This window comes from Pipistrellus hanaki, assembly GCF_964339955.1.
Source record: "Pipistrellus hanaki genome assembly, chromosome: 16".
In the NCBI taxonomy this organism is placed as follows: domain Eukaryota; kingdom Metazoa; phylum Chordata; class Mammalia; order Chiroptera; family Vespertilionidae; genus Pipistrellus; species Pipistrellus hanaki.
Window position 1 is genome coordinate 12,167,826 of NC_140518.1, and position 26,895 is coordinate 12,194,720.

The 26,895-nt window shown below is 40.8% G+C and overlaps 1 protein-coding gene across 1 annotated transcript in view; it reads left to right on the plus strand.

Moving 5' to 3' along the window:
- The first annotated feature begins 7,310 nt into the window (after positions 1-7,310).
- The window catches only part of TAF15 (TATA-box binding protein associated factor 15), a 37,715-nt gene continuing 18,130 nt past the window's right edge, over positions 7,311-26,895 (plus strand). The window contains exons 1-7 of the mRNA XM_084863505.1: positions 7,311-7,444; positions 19,654-19,693; positions 21,123-21,174; positions 21,261-21,345; positions 21,431-21,533; positions 24,548-24,741; positions 26,190-26,310. Of these exons, the coding sequence (XP_084719631.1) occupies positions 7,438-7,444; positions 19,654-19,693; positions 21,123-21,174; positions 21,261-21,345; positions 21,431-21,533; positions 24,548-24,741; positions 26,190-26,310 (602 nt within the window). The 5' untranslated portion in view covers positions 7,311-7,437. The remainder of the gene's footprint in view (positions 7,445-19,653; positions 19,694-21,122; positions 21,175-21,260; positions 21,346-21,430; positions 21,534-24,547; positions 24,742-26,189; positions 26,311-26,895) is intronic.

A 26,895-nucleotide genomic window follows, 5' to 3' on the forward strand; every position in this document is an offset into this window, starting at 1 on the left:
CATATGCTGAGCCAAATAACTTTCGAAGGGGTGGCTTGCCAAATGAGAGAAGGATCAAGGAGGAAAGGAAGAGAAGAAAGTCAGGATAGGTTTACTGGAAGAAGCTCAGTCCCCAGCCAGGGTATCAGAAGAGTGATAGGAGGAGAATGGCTTTGGAGTTGGAATTCTCAAAGCACAGCCCAAAGATCACCCATATCCCAAACAATACTGCGGTGGCAAATCCCTGTATCAATCCAATACTATTATTTCTTCCTCTGGTGGGAGAGGGGTGGGGGTGGGAATGAGGAATTGGAGCAAATAATAATGGTAAATACTTGTTGAGAACTTAACATGAGCCATGCATGTGCAGTGTGCTTGACACAAATTATGTCATCGAATCTTTATAGCAACTAGTGTAAGCATCCTTGTCTTAAAGATGAGGAAACTGAGGCACAGAGAGATAACACTTGTCCAAGATCACAAATCTAGAAATGGAGCCAGGGTACAAAACTGGAGAATAAGTCCAGATCTCACACCCTTAAACACTATACTGTCTTTCCTCAAGTCAAATTTATAAAATGTGATTCTTGGATCATCTGCATTGAATCACCTAAAGGCACACATTAAAAATTCAGACTCTAGAGCCCTACTGCAGACCTACCTAATCGCTAAATACTGGATAGCAATGTTGTAGAGGAAGATAGTACTAGGTTTTCCAAGAATCTGGCTCTCTCCTTCCCTCTCACGTTAACTTGGCTGGGCAGATTCTTGGCCCAGGAAGGCTGGCAGTCCTCTCATACTTCTTCTTCAAAGAGAGCTTGTTTCCCTCCTTCTCCCCACACTGGGCTTAGTTCAGATCCACAGTGCCTCCCAGCTTTCCCAGAGTGGACCAGGCTTCTGTGGAACTCAAGCCAGGGCTTGGGCATGTTGCCTGCCCAGGCTGGCAGCTGCCTGCACCATTCCTTCTGTGACAGAAGGCAACAGCTGGCCAACGGGTCGTCTTCCTGGCCAGGACCTCTTGAATCAGGCAGGATGTGCGGGCCTGGACAAGGCCCCTCTGGGCCTCAGTTTCTCTCTTCATAACACAAGAAACAATCCGCTTTGTCTCTGCCCCTTCCGCCTCCCCAGGAAGTGTGCAGAACACAAAGCAGATTTTATCAGGAGGAATTCTAGACTCCAGAGAAAGGCACTAACAGAATGATCAACCTCCCAAACCTACAATAATAGGAATATGAAGAGGAATCACGAGGACATGAGGTTAGCTTGGGAGAGCTGAAAGGAGGCTTTTCCTGGAGTTTTGAGCATTTTAGCTGTGATAATTTGGATTCATTATTGACCATAACCTCTGTGCATTTTTTGCTGTTATTCAATTCTTAAAGCCCTGATTCTCTAGCAATCACTTCTGCCTCTGAAACAGAAATTCCTCTCTCTAGCACATGTGTATGTGGTCTCATCAGTTTGGATCACATTCACAAGTATACCTTCCTCCCTTCCTCCCTCCCTCCCTGCTCACACACACACACACACACACACACACACACACGCACATGCTCATATGGGACTAGAAAAAGCAAGAAATGTAGAACAAGACAGAACTGGGTTTGATTCCCCCTCCCCCCCACAGACTGTTGAAACAAGTCAACTAATCTCTCTCAGTTTCTGCCATCTTAAAATGGGACAGCAATAATTCCTGCCTTTTCTAGTACCCCGGTTTTCTATGGAGAACAAGCTAGACAGTTAATAAATGTTAAATCCTATCAAGTGCTGGGTATTGGGTGCCTAGAAACAAACACACGCACACATATTCTTTTATTATTATTATTATTATTATTATTATTATTGATTTTAGAGAGAGAGAAGCATTGATTTGTTGTTCTACTTACTTATGCATTCGTTGGTTGATTCTTGTATGTGCCCTGACTGGGGATCAAACCTGCAACCTTGGTGTATCAGGAGGGTGCTCTAACCAACTGAGGCACCTGGTCAGGGCTCACACATATATTCTTTTAAAAAATATATATTTTATGGATTTTTTACAGAGAGGAAGGGAGAAGAATAGAGAGTCAGAAACATTGATGAGAAAGTAACATCGATCAGCTGCCTCCTGCACACTCCCCACTGTGCAGATGTGCCCGCAACCAAGGTACATGGTTGGGATGTGCCCGCAACCAAGGTACATGCCCTTGACCGGAATCGAACCTGGGACTCCTGAGTCCGAAGGCCGATGCTCTACCCACTAAGCCAAACCGGTCAGGGCTCACACATACATTCTTTACACAGGCTCACATTCGAGCGTGCTCACATGGACTATGGGCACAGGCCTGCCCCAGGACAGTCACATGAGCACCTCCTCACCAGGCTGTGCTCTTTGGCTCAGACCAGTCCCATCTCCCCTAACCCTCATCACAGTTTGCAGGTGTCAGCCTCTTCTGGTTTGTTTTTTTACTCCACCAGGACCCAGGGGACTTGCTAGGAGCATAATAAAAGCCTGGCCAACCTGGCACTGTGCCCCACTTCCCTTCCACATAAAGGCTATCTATCCGCCAGGCATCTGGCCTCAAAGGCTGGGCCAGGCCCTGCTCAGACTCTGCTGCTTTGCTCAAAAGACCTGCTAACAGGAAATTGTCTGCTTCCTTTCCACCCCAAACAGGAAGTGCCTGCCACTGTCCAGAGGAGGAGTAGCCCGGTCATTTACAAGGAGCCTTCCCCTGCCAAAGTGGAGCCTGCGGGCGGCTTGCTCTCTAAGAAGGCGGGCAGAGCCGTGAGTGGCACCTCCTGGAGGGTGGTGATGGTACTACTGCCTGTGGCACCTGGCACAGAACCGGCTGTCAGCTTTTCAGCAAACACTCACCAAGCACTTGGGAGACTAGGAAAGTCCTAGATGAGGCCTTTGAGCTTGAGGACTTTACAGATAAGTGAGAGAGACAAGTCCTGACATTTCTCCCTCATTTATTTATTCATTTGTTAAATGCAAGGTTCTTCTCCTCTCCTTCCTTCTCCTTCTTTTTGGTGCCTCCTGTTTCAGGCACTGAGAGGTTGGTTCAGCGATGAACTATGCGACCCAACTAAAGAACAAATTGGTCCCTAGTCAGGTAGGCAAGCCTGGGATTATGTGGTACAACGGTGAATTCCACAGGCTTTCACAAGAGAGGCAAGAATCACTGTGGTCTGTTTTTCACTCTGGTAAGGGAATTACCGCTCCCTGCTCCCTCTCCTGTCCCCTACAGTCTATTCTCGAAACAGCAGCGGGAGCAACAGTCAAAGGATTGGAAAGCCAACCAGGGAATGAAGGCAATTCAAAAATTGTCAACAGTGTTGAAGAACAAGATTTAACAGTACATCTGAAGATCTAGTTGGTTTTATTAAGTGATTCACGAATCACCAGAAGGGTGCTCAGATGAGTTATACAAAATAGTGGGGGGTTTTTATAGGAAGAAAGAAGAGAGGACTAAATTAAGAGTGGATTATTTCAGACAAAGATGCCACACCTTAGAGCAGCGATTTTCAACCTTTTTCATCTCATGGTACACATAAACTAATTACTAAAATTCTGAGGCACATCAAAAAATATATATGTTTTCTGATCTGACAAAAAGGTAAAAATTTGATTCTTTCACATCAAATGGCTATTGTTGTGTTGGCTGTTGTCATTTTTTTTTTTTTTTAATTTGACAATCTAAGGAAAAAGAAGTTAGTGCGCTGACTAAATAGTCAGGTATTGCATGTTTAAAAAATTCTTGCGGCACACCAGTTAAAAACTTTCAAAACTGCTGCCCTAGAGGAAGGCGGGGGGGGGGGGGGGGGTTATGGGTCAGACTGCCTCACTAGTGTGGATCAGGAAATTCCAGACTGATTGGTTTAAAATTCCACCCCTGGGAGAGGCTGAAATTACAATTAGGTTTGTTATTAAGTTTTGGTTTGGTGCTGAGGTTTAGCAAAAGTGACTCCATTGTGCCGTTATTTGTTTGTGTCTTTTAAAAACAATAGCTAGAGGTCTCTACCAGCCATAGCCTGGGGCTGTGGTAGGCAAACTGGTGCTCAAGAGCCACATGCGGTTCTTTGGCCCCTTGAGTGTGGCTCTTCCACAAAATACCACTGCCTGGGCGAGTCTATTTTGAAGAAATGGCATTAGAAGAAGTTTAAGTTTAAAAACTTTGGCTCTCAAAAGAAATTTCAATCGTTGTCCTGTTGATATTTGGTTCTGTTGAGCCAAATTTGGTCTGAGTTTGCCGACCACTGGCCTGGGGGAATGAAGGGAGGAGTAAGGTTCCTGGAGTCCAGTGGCTAGAGTCAAAGATGGAAACTGGAGCCCTGGAGAAGACAGCTGCTGCCTGAGACCCTACACCACACCCTCTGGCCCATGGCAGAGAGGGTAGGGAGAAATAACCCTAGTTTCTCATTTTTTCCTACCACCTTCTTGCCCAATGGGACACCCATTGACTGGTTCTAGTTGGAAGGTATTGCCTGAAGGAATCTCTGAAACTGAAACGGAGCTCCCTGCAGGGTCAGCTCTCCATGTGAGGACTTAAGGGCTAGACCAGTGGCAACAGGCCCAGGACTGAGACCTTCCCCAATACATTCTCTTAAAGCCGATGTGAAAATGTACCTGCTGTCTTCCCTAAATTTGCAGACTAAGGCCATGGTAGGGGGAGCAGGATCTTGTGTGAAGAATGGCTGGGTGGCCGGCTGGCATGGCTCTACCAGGAGGTCACGGTTTGATTCCTTGTCAGGGCACAAGCTCGGTTGTGCGCAGGTTTGATCCCAGGGTGGGGGAGTGGGGGGGTTGAGGGGGAGTGGTGATTGTAGGAGGCAGCTGATCGATGATTCTCATCATTGATGCTTCTATTTCTCTCTCCCTCTCCCTTCGTCTCTGAAATCAATAAAAATGTATATTTAAAAAAAGAATGGCTGAATTATGTTGCAGATAATCATCCCTAGGCAAAAGTTTGGAAGGCAGGAGGGCACAGGATTCAATCTGTGAGTCCCTGTGTGGTGGAGCAGGACCCGTGGAAAGAAGCCCCAAAGCAGTGCAGACCTGGGAGGAGTTCCCCGTTTGAAGTTTGGGAGACCAGGGGTATTGCAAAAAGAACACTGCCCTTGGTTCAAAGGCCTAGATTTAAGCTCTGCCTCTGCCCTTAATTGGCTGCGTGAACTAAAGAATTCCATCTTCAGTGTTCTCGTCTACAAAATGTGGATAACAGCAATAGGGCATCCAGAAGATTAAAAGAGAGGATGGATATAGAAAACGAAATGTCACTCGTTTGATTAGATTCCTCAGAAGTTCCCCATTGTTTGAAATTGAATATCCAAAATCCTTCACAAGGCACATAAGGCTCTTCAAGCTGTGATTTCTGCCTAATGCTTTCACTTCATTTATAATCACTCCCCACCCCTGCAACTCTACAGAACAGCCAGACTAATCCACTTGCAATTCCCAGAACTTTGCTCCCTCTTAGTCTTTGCAAATACAGCCCTTTGCATGTGGAGCAAGCTATTCCTAATATTACACACACACACACACACACACACACACACACACACACACCGTGAATTCCTGCTCTTTCTTCAAAGCTCAGTTTGGGAGGTAGGAAGTCTCCCTTAATACCTCCTCAACCCTTCCACCCTCCACCCTTCGGTCCCCAGATGCTCTTCCTTTGTGTTTTCAGAGCACCCTTTGCATCCTAGGGTGCATGTTTAGTAGTTGATTGGAATCACAGGTTTATACAGGTTTATACTGTCCCTGCTTGGAGATTGCAATTCCTGAAGGGCAGGGGCTGCGGTGCTTCCTATTTCCTATCGCTAGGGCCTTCCAGGACCTAACTAACACCTAGCAATCATCATGAGATGGCAATTGACTGAAGAATGCATGCGTGCATGAATGAATATATTGATGAATGGTGGTACAAACTTAAAGAATTGATGATGAGCAATACTTTCTATATTCTTATTCTTAAAAAAAAAAAAATCCCAATTCTCACCCTGGCTGGTTTGACCCAGTGATTAGAGCATCGGGCCCACAGACCAAAGGGTCGTAGGTTCAATTCCCAGTCAAGGGTATGTACCCAGGTTGCAGCCCTGATAGGGGTGTGTGAGAGGCAATGAATCCATGTGTCTCTCTCACCTTTATGTTTCTTTTTTCTCTTTCTCTCCCCCTCCTCCATCCCTTGCACTCCCCTCTGAAATCCCCCGGTGAGGGGTTCCCACTGCTTTCAAAGTAAAGCACAGACTCTCATGTACTTTACAAGGTCTCAGCTACTTTTCTGGCCTCATCTCCTACCATTCTACCCTCACGAGCAAACTGAACATACTGACTTACTTGTTTTGCAACTATGTTGTCCCAAGCACTTTCACAATTTGGTCAACTTCTGCTCACCACCTATGGTTTGCCTCAGATGTCACCTTGCCCTAGGAGAAAATGTCCTTGCATGCTCACTGGGCGTTCACAGTTTTGTCTCACACCTTAATAGAGTTCTAGTTTCCTTTAGGCAGGACAGACATCGGTATCTGGTTACTAGGATTCAAATTTCCCGTTGGCCATTTACTTGCTGTGTGACCTCAAGCAAGTGAATTCTGCTCCATCTTCTGTTTCATGGAGATAACATTTCATCAACCTGCTGCGAGAATTAAATGAGATAATGTAAGGTGCCTGACCATTAGAGTTTGATACTACAATAGCATTGAAGACTAAAGCTCTGCACCCCATCTCGCCTCATCCTCAGCGTTCAGAGCGTTCAGTCTGTTCCTTTTTTTTCTTCTTCTTAAAGTCTGTGTGATTTGGTTTTAATGCACATGTTTGTTTCCGTATTACCTTGTCGTCTATTTTCTTTTTTAAAAAATTTATTTATTTATTTATTTTTTACTTGACACGTTTACTTGAAAACTGGAAGGCGATTAGGTACCTGAACCGGTCACGATTTTCCGTCTCGGAGCTTGTAGACTCTGATCGCCCCCAGGCGGCCCAAGCAGCCTGCAGCCCATGCCTAGAAACTTGGGGCATACCATTCGAAAACTTAGGGGAAGAAAGTCCATTTCTAACCAAATAAATCTGTGTTCCCAAGGTCTCTCCTCTTCTACTTCCTAGCCTCCAATTCTATCAGACCCAATAAAGTAGGAACCAGGACTGTCATTAGGACAAGAGAGAGCAGGTTCAGCTTCCTCCCCCCCCATCCTGATCGCGGCGTTGGTACTTTCTCCTCCGTTCCCTCTCAATAATGGTATGGTCCGAGGAGGGGGAGGACAGTTGGGGATTCCGACGTCCTCAGGGTTTGGAGGCTAGAATCACCCCTTCGGCCGTGACGCGATGGTCCCGCCCGCCGCCTTCTGATTGGCTGCCGAGGCCCCGCAGTCGTGCTCACCCCGCCGCTCTGCCCTCAGTACCGCTCCGGCCGCCGTGCCGCCTGGCTTCCGTACTCCTTGTTCTCGGCGGGCTGTGGGGGCCCGGCGCCGCGGCCGTTAGCCATGTCGGGTAGGTGATTCTCCCAGCGAGCAGCGGCAGCGGCGAGAGGGGTTTGGCAGGGTCGGGCCATCTTCCCGCCCACCGAAGGGCCCCGAGGAAAAGCTCTCTCCGGCCCTGAGGGAGGCTGGGGGGTGGGGGCGCGGACGCGGCCGCCGCCATGTTGGACTGGAGGGACGCACGCTCCCAACGCTCCCCGCCTGCAAATCGCGGCGGGAGCGCCGCGGGCCCCGCTGTCTTTCGGCTCTGTCCTTGGAACCCGAGGCGGCGTGCCGTTCCCGGGGAGGGTGTGTGCGTTGGGGGGCGGAGGCAGGCTACAGCCATCCCAGGGGCGGGGGGAGCCCGTGAGTGAAGAGCATCCGTCTGAGGGAACCGGCGCTTCTGGCTCTCCGCGCCTTCGCCTCAGAGCCTTCTGCGAGGCCCCGGGCCAGTCGTCTCTCCGCCTCGTGCCTCAGTTGACCTAGTCACGAAGTGGAGCTGGGCCTTCGGACTCACCCACTCACCAGGTGAGGGCCTCGACGCCCTCGGAGCCCTTTCAGAAGGACGTTGCATTCCACGAAATACTCCTTGTCGTCATTCCCTCTGTCGTAACGAGTCGAATTCCAGTCGAGGGTGTTTGTAAGACATGCAGCTTCCTTTTCTCCCTGGTCTGTCTTCTCCCCTGTTCAGTTTCTTTAAAAAAAAATAATAATACTAAGTCTCTTGCAAGACTTGAAAGGGAGCCTTTCCCATTATCGACAGGCAAACATAGACCAAAGAAAGAAAGAACGAAGCACTTAACCCCCCCCCCCCCCCCCCCCCCATGTTGTGTAGAAGAGAAAGAGAGGCCTTGGTCTCTTTAGGACAGCGCAGCCAACTTAGGTCCTGCTAACCCAGAATATAAAGTCTGGGACATGGGTGTTCTTTTGCTTTAGCAGTCCTAGAATCAAGAGAACACGAGGTCATTGGGTGCCTCACAGGCTGCAAAGACCCAGCTATCCACGTGCTAGAAACCATCGTGAGAGTAAGATGCCATCTTTCAGGTGCAAAAGCAGAACAAAAAAGTCGAATAGTTGGGATGAAAATGACTGGTGACAGTCTTGTACTTTTTTTTTTTCTTTTGTAAGGGAGAACCCCGTTGGTATTCAAAACAAAAAACCCACACCCCCAAGTAATCCAGTGTGGCAGGAGGATGGAAATGTGGTCAAAAGGAAGCAGTAGGCTAAGACGAAATGGTTGCAGAGGAAAATGACAAACATTCCTTAGATTAACATTGATGTCAGGAAGCCATAATATTTATCTTTTTGGGGAGGGGGCTTCTTTTATCTCCTTTCAGTTTCTATGCAATCCTTGCTCAAACAAGAAATAATTTCTTACCCTAAAGTAGACATTGGTACGTCTTACCAGGTGCATAATGTGGGATGAAGTCTGGTAAAGCTCCCCAGAAGTATATAGAAGTATACCCTCAGGGAGGGTATGTGATCTCTTCATCCACGGTTAAAAAAATATTCTCCAGTCATGGAGAAATTCACCAGCTTTCAAGGGATACAGTGCTCATTAAAAACTTGGCCTGGCCTGACTTTTAACATAATTGTTGGTATAAAATGATGGCTTAATTTTATAGGAGTAGGTAGCTTTTATGGAAAATTAAATTTTAGAGGTTTACCATTTGTAAAATCCAAGATTTTCAGCATCTCAAGTGTGTGAACTGGTTTACATTAGTACTAAATCTTCAAATTACCAAGACACCAGATTTTTGTCACTTTATATTTTCAATGTTTTTAACATCAACATTGGTTTTCACATGTGAAAATGATTTTAAAATTGCTCACGTCTAAATCAATCAAGCTAGAATCATTAAGTCTACTTAGCATCAATCACATAATTATAATGTGTATAAAATAATTATAATTTTTGACTTTGTAAGATATAGGAGTAATGCTTTTGACTTGTTCTTTGGTGAATATTGTTAGTAAATTTAATAGTGAACTCCCCATAAACAACTAATGGCATTAGGTTTAGTTAAGTCCTTTAAACATTCCAAACTACACGTATAAGTTTAATCTATCAAGTTGACTCAGCCACACCATATACCTGACAGTGTAAACTTCTAAAACCTAACAAAATATAAGCACTTGTGTAACCAGTAAGTCAAAATTATAAATATTGTCAGGCTCTCAGACATTCAAATACTGTTTACAAATGTGAATTATCTAACACCTTTCAAGTTAAAATTACAAATCTAGTATCAGTTACACATATAAAAATTAAAGATCAAGTTCTCATTTTGGCAATATGGCAGGCCAAGACAACTTGAAAATCCTCTATAAACACCCAAAAGCGTAAGAAATGACAAAAGGGGATAGGGGAAGCCCCAGCTACCAGACATGAAGTAATAACTATTATAGTAGGTACTACAGCTAACTTGTGGTTGCCCTGGAGAGGAGGGTATGGATCTCATCATTTGGAAACAATTCCATTGCTCAGTAACTAAAACTAAAGACAGGAGACGAAGCCTTGAGACCATTAGCGCTAGGTAATGGGAACTAAGAACCTTACATAAGACTTGGCGGTTTGAAGGACTGTACCTTTGGAAAAAGAATGAACTGGAAAAAACTTGTACCTACCAGCATAAGAGAGAGCAAGAATGCCTGAGTGAAAAAGTTCTGAGGATTCGTAAACTGGAACCTGTTCTAAAGACAATTTGGATGTGTATTTAGGTTAGTTATGGGGCCCAAGGAAATCAAGATAAAATTGGTTCTGGGTTGGTAATAACCTTGGGGCTCCTGGTATAGTGGAACCTCAGTTCTCAAACTTAATTCATTCTGGAAGGCAATTGGAGAAGCCATTTGTTTTTGAGAACCAAATCATTTTTTCCTCTTTAGAAATATGTAATGCAAATTGAATTAATCAGTTCCAGACGCCAAAATGATTTTGTTTTAACCTTTCTTATATACAGTACATGTCTATTGTACTTTTAAAGTATAAATGAACACTTTAAAAACAAAAAGGACATGAAATGTAAATGAAGATTTAACAGAAGGGAAAAGAATGTATAGTAAAATAATGAAAAATTGCCCAACTGGTGTGGCTCAGTTGTTGAGCATTGACCTATGAATCAGGAGGTCATGGTTTCATTCCTGGTCAGGGAGCACATGCCTGGGTTGTGGGCTCAATCCCCAGTGTGGGGTGTGCAGGAGGCAGCTGATCAAGGATTCTCATCATTGATGTTTCTATTTTTCTCTCCCTCTCCCTTTCTCTCTGAATCAATAAAAACATCCTATATAATAAAAGCATAATATGCAAATTGACCAAACAGTGGAATGCTATGATGTGCACTGACCACCAGGGGGCAGATGTTCAATGCAGGAGCTGCCCCCAGCCTGCAGGCACCAGGCTGGTCACAGCAGGCGCTAATGGGGGTCCCTCTGATAGCCCCGCTGGTCACCCCACAAAGGGAGGCCACCTGCTGTGGGGGGGGGGGCAGCGAGCAGGCCGCACAGGCTGGCCAAGGTTGGTGTGAGCGGGGGGAGCCAAATTACCCCGCCAATTGCCCCACAGATCAGCCCTGATTGACAGCCAGGCCTAGGGACCCTACCTGTGGATGAATTGCGGGCACTGGGCCTCTAGTAAAAAATAAAAAAATGAAAAGTTTATTAACAAGCAGCAGCAAAAGCAAAAAACATGAAAATATTCACAGCAAAACATTTTGAGATTTCAACAGTGGTACACTGACTCATATTTCCGCATTCTCTCCTTTCTTTGTCAACTGAGAGATGCATGACTGATTGTACAGGTATCAGCATGAAAGAGTTGTCAGCTGATGAGTGAATTGTTCAAGATGGGAGATATTCGAGAAACAAGGTTCCACCGTAATGTAAATTGAATTAATTAGTTCCAGACTCCTAAATGAATCCGTTTTAACCTTATATACAGTACATGGCTTTATATACTATACATGTTTAATGTACTGTTTATAAATACTTTTATTTTTTTTAATTCTCATCTGAGGATTTTCTTCCATTTTCAGAGCAGAAGGGAGAAAGGGTGGGGGGGGCGGAGAAACATGCATGTGCCTTTTGGGGGCAGGGTGCGAACCTGCATCCGAGGTATGCTCTAACCACTGAGCACAGTGGCCAAACAACTCATTGATTTCAGAGGGGAAGGGAATGGGGGAGAGAGAGAAACATCAATGATGAGAGAGAATCATTGATTGGCTGCCTCTTACATGCCCCACACTGGGGATGGAGCCTATGACCCACCCTGACTGGAAATTGAATGGTGACCTCCTGGTCCATAGGTACATGCCAACCACTGAACCACACTGGCCAGACATTTTTTCTTAAATTTATCAAATCACTCTCTACCATCCTTAAAGGAATCACTTTTTTTAAAAATATATATATATATATATATATATATATATATATATATATATATATATATATATATATATTATTGATTTTGTACAGAGAGGAAGGGAAAGAGATAGAGAGTTAGAAACGTCAATGAGAGAGAGTCATCGATTATCTGCCTCTTGCACACCCCCCACTGGGGATATGCCCGCAACCAAGGTACATGCCCTTGACCGGAATCGAACCTGGGACCCTTCAGTTCCCAAGCCGACGCTCTCCATTGAGCCAAACCGGTTTCGGCAAAAGGAATCACTTTTAGTACTCATTCTAGGAGTGTCTCTCAGGTTAGCATGCAGCATCTTTGCTGTTCCACATATCACTGCCTCTGAAATGCTGTTACTGGCTGACGAACTGCTTTTCTTTTATGCAAGGCAACACAATAGTTTTTCTACCTTTTCAGTTGCCTGTGGCCATTGTTTCTTTCACACCCTTAGTAACATTAGCACTTTTTAAAAATAAATTTTTATTGATTTCAGAGAGGAAGGGAGATAGAAACATCAATAATGAGAATTATGATAGTCTGCCTTCTGCACGTCCCCTATTGGAGACTGAGCCCTCAACCCTGGGCATATGCCTTAACTAGGAAATGAATTGTGAGCTCCTGGTTTATAGATTGATGCTTAACCACTGGGCAGCATTAGCACTCTTGATGACTTCTTTATGTTTTATGATTTCCCCAGCAACAAAAGCATGATCTTTGTTATCTGAGAGCTTTTTGTCATGCTGAAGTATGAGTATGAAAGGGTTGACTAGTTGAAAAAATTTGGTTCCACATTTTTTGGGGAACAATTTGGTTGAGAACTGAATTGTTTGAGATGGGAGATGTTCCAGAAATGAGGTTTGACTGTAGAAACAAATGAAAAACCTTTCCTGGAAGAAATTTCACACCCTACGTCACAAGACTAATCTTAAAGAAAAAACACGCCTTAGGAAAGATGAGTTCACAGAAAATTGCGGAACTCCAGGAAACAATTCGCCAAAATGAGAGTTAGTGACAAATGGGATTAGAACCCCTAATAGGTAATCTGAAAGTGAATATTATATGTTTAAAATTATTAAAAACCTAAAAGGAAGAATCAACCCTGAGTCCACGATGCTATGAAAAACCACATGCATATTTGAAGAAGAAACAAGTACAACTTCTAGAAGTGGAAAAAAAGAATAAATTGAATTACGGTAGACCTTGTAGAAGAAATTGTGAAGGGGAAGATGTGATACAATTTACTCAGAATTCAATTTAGAAGGATATAGAGATGAAAAATGAAAGATTAAGAAACATGGCAAGTAGTGTGAGGAGTCCTGTCATACATTGAATATGAATTTGAGGAGGAAATGGAAGAATTAATAGATGGCTGATAGTTTTACAAAACTGATGATTTTTTAAAAATTAAGTAGTGGTTTCAAACAAAAGTTATAGCTAGAGACACATGTAAAACTGCAGATTGAAATACCAGTAACAAACCTACTGGAGGGAATAGGAAAGTGATTGAGAGACTTAAAGTTTAAGCTGGAAAATATTGAAATCCTTGGAATTTAGAGGCAAAATAACCATTGATCTTGAAATTTTTACCAAAATAAGACTAAGACTGCCACTTTCATGTCTTGGCTTACAGAACTAATAAAATATGTTAAATCTGGAATGGAGGAATAGAATAAAAAGTAATATAGAGGAAACAAACAAAAAGCAAATTATTGAAGATGAAAATGATTACATTTAAAGATTTAAAAAACATGGCAGGAAAAGGATAGGGGAAAAGTGGAGCAAAATAATAGGTGAAGGCTGATTGGCCTGTTAGTAAGATTTTTATATTCTAATGGAGTTGATCATTTTGAACTTTGCCAAGAATACATGTTAAAATTGAACATAATTAAATTATGAGTGGTGAGTTATTAAAATAACAAATTGAATGTATCACTTATAAAGCAGTAAAAGGAAAATGTAAACATTTAATAGAAGGCAGGGAAGGAGTTTAAAAGGAATCAACCAACCAACCCTGGTAAGTAGAAAGTTCAATATTAGTGGGTAGAAATAAAGTAGTAAAAATACAGAAATAACTTAAAGACAAAGATTTTCTCATTGGAATAAAATCTGAATATGTGCTGTTCAGAAATAGGCCTAAAATATAAGAAATTTTGAAAGTATAGAGATTATGTTACCAGCAGAATAATGTGTGGACATTTTAAATGATAGTTTTTATGTAATGAATGTTTAAAGGAAATTCACCAGGAAATGTAAGCTGATACTTTTATATGCCTAACTGTAATTATAGCTTCAAAATATGAAAGCCAAAAAAAAGTCAAATAGAGTTTTTAAACATGCCTCTCTGTGTAATTAATAGGTTGGGCAGACCAAACGTTAGTAAGAATATGAATGATAGAACTAATAAGCATCATCTTATAGTCTTAGGGAATTCATTTAACAGAAATACACAGTTCTTTTCGAGCACATAGGGATATTTATTTATTTATTTATTTATTTTTTTTTTCTTAATAAGTTTTTATTTTTCATATTATTACAAATGTTCCTTCCCCCCCCCCCCCACCATTGCTCTCCTCCACCAGGTTCCCACCCCACCCTCTGCCCTTTCCCCTCTCCCCATTGTCCTCATCCATAGGTGCACAGTTTATGTTCAGTCTCTTCCCACGCCCCCCTCTCCCCTTTTCCCCAAGAATCGTCAGTTCACTCCCCTTCCATACCTCTGATTCTATTATATTCAACAGTTAATATTGTTCATCAGATTTTTTTAATTTCCTTGGTTTTTAGATTCACTTGTTGATAATTACGTATTTGTTGTTCATAATTTTTATCTTTGTTTACTTTCTCTTCTGAAAGAACCCCCTTCAGCAATTCATATAATTCTGGTTTGGTGGTGATGAACTCCTTTAGCTTTTTTTTATTAGTGAAGCTCTTTATCTGGCCTTCGATTCTGAGTGATAGCTTTGCTGGGTAGCTTACTTTTGGCTGTAGGTTCTTGCTATTCATCACCTTGAATATTTCTTGCCATTCCCTTCTGGCCTGCATGGTTTCTGTTGAGAAGTCAGCTGACAATCGTATAGGTGCTCCTTTATAAGTTACTACCTTCTTTGCTCTTGCTTCTTTTAGTATTCTCTCTTTATCTTTTGCTCTTGGAATTTTAATAATGATGTGTCTCGGTGTGGTCCTCTTTGGATTCCTTTTGTTTGGAGTTCTGTGCGCTTCCTGGACTTGTAAGTCAAATTCTTTCACCAGGTGGGGGAAGTTTTCTGTCACTATTTCTTTCAGTATGTTTTCGATATCTTGCTCTCTCTCATCTTCTGGAACCCCCATAATTCTGATGTTGGTTTGTTTGAAGTTGTCCCAGAGGTTTCTTACATTATCTTCAATTTTCTGGATTCTCTTGCCTTCTAGCTTCTGTGGAGGAGTGTCTTCTGGCTCTTTATGTTCCAAATCTTTGACTTGATTCTTGCGATCTTCCCTTCTGTTTTTAGGACTCTGTAGAATATTTTTTATTTCAGACAATGTATTCTTTATTTCTTGTTGATCCCTTATCATTTCTTGTTGACTCCTTATTAATTCTAGTTGATCTCTTTTCATATCCTCATAGGCCTTATCCATCTTTTCTAGGAAATTCTTGAAAAACCTTATAAGCGTAGATTTGAACTCTATATCCAGACGCTTTTTGTCCTCCATTTCTTTCGTTTGTGATCTATTTTGTTGTCGCATTTCGCAGTTACAGATGGGACGGGGTTTCAGGGTGGAGCCTGCAGCTTTGGCTTCCGTCAGCCCCGCCCTATGCGGGTCCTTCAGTGCTCGCTGCCGGCGCCTCTGAGAGAAAGGTGCCCTCGATTTTCGCCTGCTGCCAAACAGTCTATGCTCTCCCACAATGAGCCCGGTATTGGGGTTCAGTTCAGTTGGAAGTGGAGTTGGAGGTGGCGTTCACAGCAGTCTGGAGCCCCAGTCTCCTTCCCGTCAGGGCAATCCCGCGGCACAGCCGGCCGTCCCTTCTCTGGGGGCAGTGAGTGCGCCTCCGGGACCTCCTTTCTCCGCTACCCCGGGGTTCCGCTTTACAGCCCAGCTCCCTATGGCTGAGCCTGAGTCCCCGGGGTCTGGCCTAGAACGGGGGTTCAGAGCAGTCAGGGGCCCAGCACAGTCGGAGTTTTATCTCCTTTCCGCTAGGGAACGCCCGCCAGGCACTCGGCCTCCCTCCTCTCCGGCTCCGTCCTCTTCGCGTGTGCCGCGTGTCTCCGTACCTTAGGCTTTTACAGCTCCTCCGTGCTTCCTTCTGGTTTTCTCCTTGCTTCTTGTTGTAGGATTTCCAGTCAGTCGACTTTCCTGTAGTTCTGGGTAATGTCCATTTTATATTTTAGTTGTATTTTATTAAAATTGTTGTGTGCGGCTGCGGCTAGTTGCCTACCCGAGCAGCCATCTTGGATTCTCCGGGATATTTATACAAGTAAAGCATTTTTCAAGGAGGAAAAGCAACAAAACAGTAAATCCTAACAAATACCAGGAAAAATACAGAAAATACCTTTTCTTACTGCAATGGAATGTAATTAGAAGACAAAAACAAAGAGAATCAAACCCTATACACTTGGAAGTAAAAGCACTTATAAATAATTCGTGGATCCAGACACAAGGCCTAGGTGTCTACCTGTAATAAGCAGTTGTTTGAAATGCCCTAAATAATTATAAACTGATTTTCTCTGATGAATATAAACATCTGTACTTCCTCAGACTCAAGTATTTATACTAAGGGTCAGACTTATTGGTCAGTATGCTTATTTTTGTATCTTCAGCAGTTTTAAAGTCAGCTAGCTGAAGTGACTGGGTTACGGTTAAGGACTCAGTATTAGATTTGAACCAGGAACTAAAGACCTATGTGTTATGCACTTCGGTAATTTTGCCTGTGTCAAAGGGATGTATACTGAGATCTTGGACTCCACTTTTGTCATAGAGAAACCACATTCATACCTTTGGATATAATTTAACCTAGCTTCACACATCCCTAAAGTATCTTAAATTTTATTCACATGACACCTATCCCGCCCCCAATAATTCTTTTCCGTTTCTTATCTGATTAAAGCTAACTTTCCCCCCTCATTTGATAGATGCATCTAATTGTTATGGTCCAGTTAGAGTCTATATTCTTTTTTTCTTTCTTTTTTTAAATATATATATTGATTTTTCACTATAAGGAAGGGAGAGGGATAGGGAGTTAGAAACATCGATGAGAGAGAAACATCGACCAGCTGCCTCCTGCACACCCCCACTGGGGATGCACCCGCAACCAAGGTACATGCCCCTGACCGGAATCGAACCCGGGACCATTCAATCCGCAGGCCGATGCTCTACCACTGAGCCAAACTAGTTTCGGCTAGACTCTATATTCTTTTCATGTTTTTCTTACTTGCTTAGCTATAAATTGATAGTCATTTATTACCACGGACATAGCAGTTTTTTATCTCATGTAGCTTTATGCTTTTCATATTCATAGGAGTAGTTGTGTCAGGATTGCATTTAATTAAGGCTTAAAAATAGTTTCAGTCTGATTGGAGAACTTAGGAAAGTGCCAAATTTGATGTCATCCACTTAATATAGTAATTTGAGGCCCGATGTAGGCCTTCCCGCTGAAACTGGTTTGGCTCATTGGATAGAGCATCAACCTGCGGACTGAAGGGTCCTGGGTTTGATTCCTGTCAAGGGCATGTACCTTGGTTGCGGGCACATCCCCAGTAGGCAGCTGATTGATGTTTCTCTCTCATTGATTTCTAACTCCCTTCCTCTCTGTAAAAAATCAATAAAATATATTTTTTAAAAAGAAAGAGAGTAGGCCTTCCTTCCCTCGGCTGCTGGCACCGGCTTCCCTTGCAGCCCTGGCTTCGTCCCGAAGGTTGTTCAGAAGGACATCTGGAAGGATGTTTGGTCTAATTAGCATATTCTTTTATTATATAGTAATGTTTTCATATTGTAACTTTATATGAGTTGAATGAAAAAGTCACTGATTTGATTTTTGGTTGGTTTTCAGAACTGTACAACAACAAATGGTTGTATTTCAAATTGGATAAGGTTGGTCTAATGGTCAGCACTTTGACTATGAGTGTCATTTTTTGCTTGAAAGTATCTTCTATCCATACTAATAATTAGACCAGGAGACCGTCCAGACGTCCTTCCGGACAAAGCCATGGTGGTGGGGCCAAGGCAGAGGTGATTAGGGGTGATCACGCCAGGAGAGAGAGCAGTTGGGGTGAGCAGACCTGTGGTGGGGGTCAGTTGGGAGTGAGTAGGCCGGCATGCAAAGTGGTTAAGGGTGATCAGGCAGGCAAGTGAGCAGTTAGGAGCCAGCAGTCTGGGATTGCAAAAGGGATGTCTGACTGCCAGTGTAGGCCCACAGGGATTGGGCCTAAACTGGCAGTCGGACATCCCCTGAGGGATCCCAGATTGGAGAGGGAGCAGGCCGAATTTTGTGCACTGGGCCTCTAGTCATCTAATATTTTGCTCTTATTCATCATCGATAAACTTAGGTCATTCATTTGTGAGTAGGAGCCTGAAAGCTATAGCCTATTAAAAGGTTTTTGATAAAGCATACATTTTTTAAGTATTGAGAAAATTTTTTATTTTTTTACATATATTATTCAATTCATGCCTTTCTTGGTAGATTTTATTGCCAAAAAGGAAGTTCGAAGTATGTGTTGCTGAGTTGCTTTATCAATTGGCTAACACCCTGAAAGCTTGGTAAAGTTATATTTAAACAACTAATAGCTGCTTTCACCAAGTCTTCACAGATGCTTTTGTTGCTGCTGTCAGCCAAGGCAATCCAGTACAAGGGAATGGTATAGATGTTGGGCTGAGAAGGATATGGAAGTAAATGTAATCCTGGCATTTATCTTGTCAGAGTGTCTTCCCCCTTTTTGGTCCTGGTTAGTTTTAATATATCTTTTTGTATATAAAGGTAATATAGTTTGAGCTTTTGAGTTTTTGCTAAAAGGATGGATTTTTCACTGGTTTCACATTTGGTCACTTGGTCCTTGTGACCATTAGGACACGTTTGTGTAGTAGTTGTTTTCAAAGATATCCTATCTAATAAAAGAGTAATATGCAAATTGACCATCACCCCAACACAAGATGGCTGCCTGCATGTGCTCAAAGATGGATGTCCCCATGTGGACACAAGATGGCCTCCACATCTTGTGTCCACATGGGGGCATCCATCTATGATCACATTGGGGAGGGTAGTTGGGAGGAACCAGACCTGCAAGGGAGGGCAGTTATGGGTGATCAGGCCAGCAGGGGAAGGCGGTTGGGAGGGACCAGACCTGCAAGGGAGGGCAGTTAGGGGTGACTAGGCCAGCAGAGGAGGTGACTAGGCCTTGCAGGGAAGGGCAGTTAAGGGCAAACAGGCTGGCAGGGGAGTGGTTAGGGGGTGATCTGGCTGGCAGGCAGAAGCAGTTAGGGGCAATCAGGAAGGCAGGCAGGTGAGCATTTGGGAGCAAGCAGTCCTGGATTGTGAGAGGGATGTCTGACTGCTCGTTTAGGCTCAATCCTACTTGGATCGGACCTAAACAGGCAGTCAGACATCCCTCGAGGGGTCCCAGATTGGAGAGGGTGCAGACTGGGCTGAGGGATACCCCCCACCACCATGAATTTCGTGCACCTGGCCTCTAGTAGGTACTATTATCAGCAAATGCTACTTGTACAGATTTCTCCTTGCACAGTTCTTTAACTTCATTTTTCTTTCTATAGTTTCTTTATATGACAACTTCTTATCACATTATTCTATAAGGTCTAAGCCAGCCTTTGAGGGAAGCATAATTTAAAATCAGATTAAAAATTCTTTTTATGTGTTTTAGATTCTGGAAGTTACGGTCAGTCTGGGGGTGAGCAGCAAAGGTAAAGTATACATACATTTTAATACCATGAAAGAGTAGAATTGAAAAAAAGATGAATTTAGGCCTTCCCACTTGAGATTTGGTATTTGAATGTCTTAAGAGAGTTAAATATTAGCTCGGCAAGGGAAAAGAGTCAGCCTTTGTAAATAGGTGCTGTGAGACACTTCCTCCCTTTTTAAAAGACTGTTTGAATCAGTGAATATAGATGCCTCCTGGAGATTAAAACGAACCTTACAGGTATAGTAAAGATTGTTTTCTTTGGAAAATTTAAAAAAGAACAGTTATTAAAAGGATGTAAACAATAGAACTATAACAGATTCTTAGAGAAAGCATTTAATATTTTTATTGTAAGTAATATATTCATTTGGAAAAGATTTTCTAGAAGCACTATAATAGAAGTGGTTAGAATTTTTTAAAGATTCCTTATTATGCTCACAATAAAAAGTATGTTTTATGTGAATGTTTACATGTAGTAGGGTTTCTCATGCTTACTAGAAATACAGCCTTGAACTTATACTATAAATGTTTTGCAGTCCACTGTGAGATATTCAGAATAGCATTTCAGATATTAGTTCATGAAAACTGATTTAATTTTTTATTCTCATAGGATGGTGCTAATCTCATAGTAGGCAGCTAGCAAATGTTTATTCAATGAAATATATTTCTCAAATTTAAATTTTGTTAGCACTTGAAAGCTCTAAAATGATAAAAATATTTTTTTGCAAATGTTTTAGTTTTCTTTGGCATATATTTAGAAAGTTTGTTTTTGACTTGTTAGAACTTACATGTTAGGCAAAATTAAAGATACTTCTTCAAATCTGAGAAAGTTACATTTGTTCAGTCAAACTGTATTCCAGGCTGTGTTTTGACATTGGGGATTCAAAATAATCTTATGATAATATTCTGAAGATATACATTATTTTAATTACCACGGCACGAAAAATTAAACTTTTAGTGCCACCCTGTGCCATTTCTAGGAAATGAAAGGCAAATAGTAGGAAGAAATTAATCTGTCAAAACATAGTAAATTGATTAAAGCATTGACAGTCATCATTTTTCTGTGTCAGATAATTTTATGGGTTTTGTTTTATTGTCCCTCCCTCCCCACCTTTTAAGCATAATTAATTCACTGGGATTTTCCAGCTCTGGTGAAGTTTTGTTTAATTGTGGGAGATTATCAAAGGAAAACTTTTGTTGGTGTGTGTTTGGCATCCAAAAGGTCTGGGAGTGACTTCATTTATATCTTTAGTTGTCTTTGATCATCACCTTTCAATTTAGACTCAAGAGACAGACAGATTGACAGTTTCTCAGAAAAGAAGCTTAAATTTGAAAATGAGGTTAGGGTTCTTCAAGCTGTTAAATTTGCTTGTGCCAATGCTAGCAAATTTCTTTCAAGTATTACTTTTTTCTTTTTTTTTCTTTTTTTACAGTTATTCTTCCTATGGAAATCAAGGCAATCAAGGTTATGGACAAGCACCACAAGTAGGTTAAAATACAAATTGTATTCTTTATAAATAGTTATTTTTATCTTAAGTAGATGACAAAACTTGTATTTACCTAAATTTCAGGGCTATTCTGGTTATGGGCAAACTACTGATTCCTCATATGGACAGAACTATGGCGGCTACTCCAATTATGGACAAAGCCAATCAGGTTGGACTGGTTTGTTAAATTTGCTACTTTACAAATTTAAAAAAATCAGAACCTTTACTAAGTGGTATATCCATCCAATCTTTAGGTTATTCACAATCCTACGGTGGTTATGAGAATCAAAAACAGAGCTCATATGGCCAGCAATCTTATAATAACCAGGGACAGCAAAACACGGAACCATCAGGAGGGTAAGGAAACAGTAAAAGTACTGAGATTGTGTCGGGCAGTGGAAATAATACTTTGTGTATTAAACAGGTTTCAGCAATATACTCCTAACTGAACATTTTTTTCAGAAATTTTTTGATGGAGTATGAATTTCACAGTTTTATTGTTAGCAATGTTATTTAATACTTATGATGTGTTATTTGTAAAATGATTATTTAGCTGTAAATGAATACACATGAAGGAAAAACTTGGCCTCTCCTTTATGCCTGAGATTAAATAAAAACTTACCTATGAAAGATTTTTCAATGCTTTTATTTCTATTTTTTTAAATTATTTTAATGTATTATCTTTTGAGGGACAAAAATGCTTTAAAAAGTGCCAAAACCTGTCCACATATTTCAGATACCCTAAAATATATTTTATTAATATAAGTATATGAATATTTGCCAGCACATTTATAGGTTTTATAGTTGTGGTTTTCTAAAAATAAATTTTTATTGGTTTTTGGAAGGAGAGAGAGAAAAAAACATTGATTGGCTGTTTTCTACATGTTCCTACTGGGCATCAAGGTTGAAATCTGGGTAGATGCCCTGACTGGGAATTGAACCTGAGACCTCTCAGTGCATGGGGTGATGATGCTCAACCGACTGAGCCATACCAGTCGGGCCTTATTGTTTTTTTAACTTTCAGATTTGAGGAGTCTGTACTTGTTATTAATTTTAATAATAATGATTTACTTTTTTTATTGTGCTTTACATTTTGTGAAATGCTTTTGCATTCTCTAATTTAATTGATGATCCTTGAACACCAGAATGAGATAGTATCAGTAATTAAAGGAAAAACTGAAGTCACTAGTATTTTCTCTTGCAGCAAAAAAAATTATTCTAAGTGAAATTCAAATAAAAACAATGGGGAAAGATTTGTGAGGTCAAACTATCACTTTAATGAGAGTGCTTTGAAAAGTAGAGAATGAGTACAAATGTAGGGGATAACATCCAGAAAGCATGCTACATTGGAAGGAAGAACTCTTCAAGCCCTACTAGTTAGCTTTAAATTTAAGAAGAACCCTTTTATAAGGATACATTTTTGGAAGTGTCACATGTAAATGTAGACCAAAGAGAAATGTTAGATTTTGGTTCCCAACCAATTAAAAATATTTTAAAAATTGATTTCAGAGGAAGGGAGAGAGAGAGACATTGATTTGTTGTTCCAGTTATTTATGTATTTACTAGAGGCCCAATGCATGAAATTCATGCAATGGGCTCGGCCGTCGCCATAGTGGCTTCATCCATTCAGTCTTCCTGTTGTTCAGTCTAATTAGCATATTAGCTCTTTATCATATAGGATTAGTTGCTTCTTGTACGTGCACTGATTGGAGATCAAACACAACCATTTTAAAAGTGAAGTGCTAGGGTTCTGACCATTAATATGATATATTTTGGGTAGGAAGTTGGGAAGCATACTGATCTGATCATCTGATGCAGAATAAGATGTGACTAATAAGTTATGAGACCTTTTAAAAAAGTGAACATTAGAACTCAAATCCAATTAAGTATTCCTTTCAACATCCCTATCCTTAAGGCAGGTAATTAATAGTCATGTTGCAAAGAACATACTTAGAATTTCCTTTTTGAATTGCCAGAGATAAGAAAGCAATGTTATTATTTGGTAGTTAGACTTCTTTTCAGATAAAAAATGGCATCACAAAGTGAATTCTCTATTCACTCAGCAGACTAAAAATCTGAATGCATACCTGTTTTCTAAAACATATTATCATTAAAGATATTTAAAAGAATGTACTCTTAAGATGAAGAAGAATGTGATGATGAATATGTTGGTTTTAATGCAGTTTCATTTCTTGTCTATAAAATCATTTAACCCCCTGTACACAACTAATTCCTTTTAGAGAAAAAAATTGAAATATAAGTTGTGTAAGATTTATTTTTAAGCTGTATAGTGTCTCTCTTTGTATAGTTAATACACTACCAAATGTCTTTAGATATCCCTGTCCTATGGATATTTTCAGTAGCCACTAACTTTGCTCGGTATAATACAGGGATTGTACATTGGCATGGCAATTTAAAGCAGGTTCTTGTTGGTACACAGCACAAATTAGGTATATATAGGGATGCTAGTTTTTTCATCTTCACTTGTCTCTGATACAGCTTATATGAAATAATTGTTCTGTTAATTGACTGTACCACTCTAATTGCAAAAAAATGTTGCAGCTCTTTTATTGATGTTCTGAATGCTTCTAAGTAAATAGAAAATTTTAAAATAAAGAGAATATACTGTAGGTTCTAAAGATAATTATAAAAAATGATTAGAGCCCTGCCGGTGTGGCTCAATGGTTGAGTGTCAACCTGTGCACCAGGAGATCACAGTTCCATTCCCAGTCAGGGCTTGCCAGGTTGCTGGCTTGATCCCGAGTAGGAGGTGTGCAGGAAGCAGATGATCAGTGAATTCTCTCTTTGATGTTTCCCTCTCCCTCTCCCTCTTTTCCTCTCTCCCCCTCTCCCTCCCCCTTTTCTTCCACTTCTCCCCCTCTTCCCCCCCTTCTCTCTCTTCCTCTCTTCCCCCTTCCTTTTTGAAATTAAAGTAGTCCTTAAAACATTATGAAATATTAAAATTAGGTGACATAGAGCCTTTCAGTGTAATTATTAAAGGGACTCAGTACTTGTGGCATGTGTGTTAAAGAATTGACATTACTGTACTTTGTGGCTCCATTAATTTTTTAATTTAAGGAGATGTAAAAATCATACTGATTTTTTTGCTTCACTATTTTCAAAGGTGCATATGTTTTTTCTCATAATGTGGCACCTCTTCAAGGATAGTTGAATTGTTGTTTGAAGGTCATTCTATTGGTGATAAAAGAGACTTTATAGATAGATAAAAGAACGAAATGATTTCCACCACAAAAAAGTAGTAAATATGGTTCAGGTTTAGCTAGTCAGACTTTTTATATCAGTATCAGTCGACTTGCTACAGTAAACATAACCCTTCTATAAAATCTCTCAAGTTCTTGATTTCTGTTTAGCCAAAGTGGAAGAGCGCCTTCATATGACCAGTCAAACTATGGTCAACAAGATTCGTATGGCCAGCAGTCAGGCTATGATCATCATCAAGGTTCATATGATGAGCAGTCAAATTATGATCAGCAGCATGATTCCTATAATCAAAACCAGCAGTCCTACCATTCACAAAGGGAAAATTACAGCCACCACACACAAGGTAAGATATACTTACCTCTTTTTTTTATTTCTCTACTTACAGAATTACTTACATATTGAGTAATTACATTTACATTTGGATCATCGTCCCATACACCAAATGGTTGCTGGGTTCAGTTCCAGGTCAGGGCACATACCTGGGTTACAGGTTCGATCCCCAGTTGGATTGTGTATGGAAGGCAACCAGTGATGTTTCTTTATCACTTTGATGTTTTTTTCCCCTCTAATCAGTAAGCATGTCCTCAGGTGAGGATTTAAAGAAAAGAAAAAAATCCACAAAACTCAAATAGGATTTTAACTGTAAAAATTTAGAGTAACTGTGGCCATATGTTCTCTCATGGCTATCAAAATTAGTTTATTAGATTCCTATTTCTGAGCTTCTTGGAGATTCCCAAATGGTCATGTGACTTTTTGGTTGCTGATACATTAATTTCCTTTTTTTCTCAGAGAAATGTGATCATTTGGCAATTGCTGCTGCTACCACTTCTTTTGGAAGTGTTAGTATACTTGATTTGGGGAAATTATGAATCTTTATTAGCTTTCTCTGACCTCATCTAAGAAGGACCAGTCATTTCTTCTTGTTTTCCGATAGCACATTATATATACAACTGATAGCTAGGAATCTATCCTTGCCAAGAAAAGGCATAAGTTCAGTTTTATTTATATTTGTACCTTCATTGCCTAGTATAGGGCTTGGTTCATGAATAATTGAATAAGTGAATGAGTAAAAGTGGACGCTCATTTACTGAATATTTTTTAAATTTATACATGGAGATAAACTTTTAAAATATTTTTTAAAATTGACTTTTAGAGAGAGAGGAAGGGATAGGGAGGGAGAGATAGAAACATCGATGTGAGAGAAACATGGACTGGCTGCCTTCTGTATGATACCTGCAAACCGGGGATCCAGCCCACAACCTGGACTTGTACCCTGACTGTGAATCGAAATAGCAACCTCTTGGTGCATGGGTCGACATTCAATCACTGAGCCACACTGGCTGGACACACTGAATATCTTCGCATTGAATATTTTTTTCAGTGAACGTGTACACTGAGTATCTCAGTTTGAAAATCCAGTTATTTCTGATCCATGCTTAATTTGCATTTAAGTATTTTTGAGGTCAAGAAAGTAATAATTTTTCAGATTTCAGGTTATGCTTTTCACCTAATTTATTAGGGTTTTGTACCTATTGTTGTACTTGAATTCACACTTTTCTACATCACCATCACCATTTTGCTGTCTGACTTTGTTTGACACAAATATAATTCCTGAACACATTTAATTCCAGTTGGTTTTATGATGGCTTGAATTTGGGTTCTGTTCACAAATGCTATTTTCCAAAGGAAATATAGTTTGACCTAAAGAGCCATTTAAGGTTGTTGCGGGAAGTCTGTGTCTGAAAACAGAATAGTAGTTATTTATTTACGTACATATTTTCTTTTTTATAGATGACCGTCGTGATGTGAGTAGGTATGGAGAAGATAATAGAGGATATGGCGGGTCACAGGGAGGAGGTAGAGGGCGTGGGGGATATGACAAGGATGGAAGAGGTCCTATGACAGGATCAAGGTAAGTTTTCAGGTATAAACGTCTACTATATTTCTTCTCTCTTTCTTTTTTAACTTTAATTTTGATTGTTACTTGGCTGGTTTAATTCCAGCATCTAACGTAGTTAAGAGGCTTTAAAGAGGTTATGTTGTAGAAAAGAAGGCAAAAAGTAAAAATTTATTTTCAGTCTTAAGATGTCGCATAAATTATCTTAGAATAAGTTATGTTAGCAGTTGGTTTAGACGGTGTATATTAAACACCAATGGATGAAAGTCCCCTACTATGGAGACATAACTATGTTTTTCAAAATTGCCAGAGCTTTTGAATCTAAATGTTAAAAGATGGCTCTGAGAAATCCAAGTATTTTGTTTGTAAAAAATAAAAGGTAAGTTAATTGTAGATTGGAGGGCAGAGAGGCTTTTCCTTAAACTTGAATCCCCTTGGGAAGGAAAAATATTCTCTTCGTTAGTAAATAAATATTGAAATAAGTGCAAAATCACATACCATTGTGTATTTTATATTTAAAACTGTGGAAAAGGAATTATTTTGTAACTCAGCTTTTCTATCTCCATTGACAGTATTATCACGCTTGATATTTACTATGGC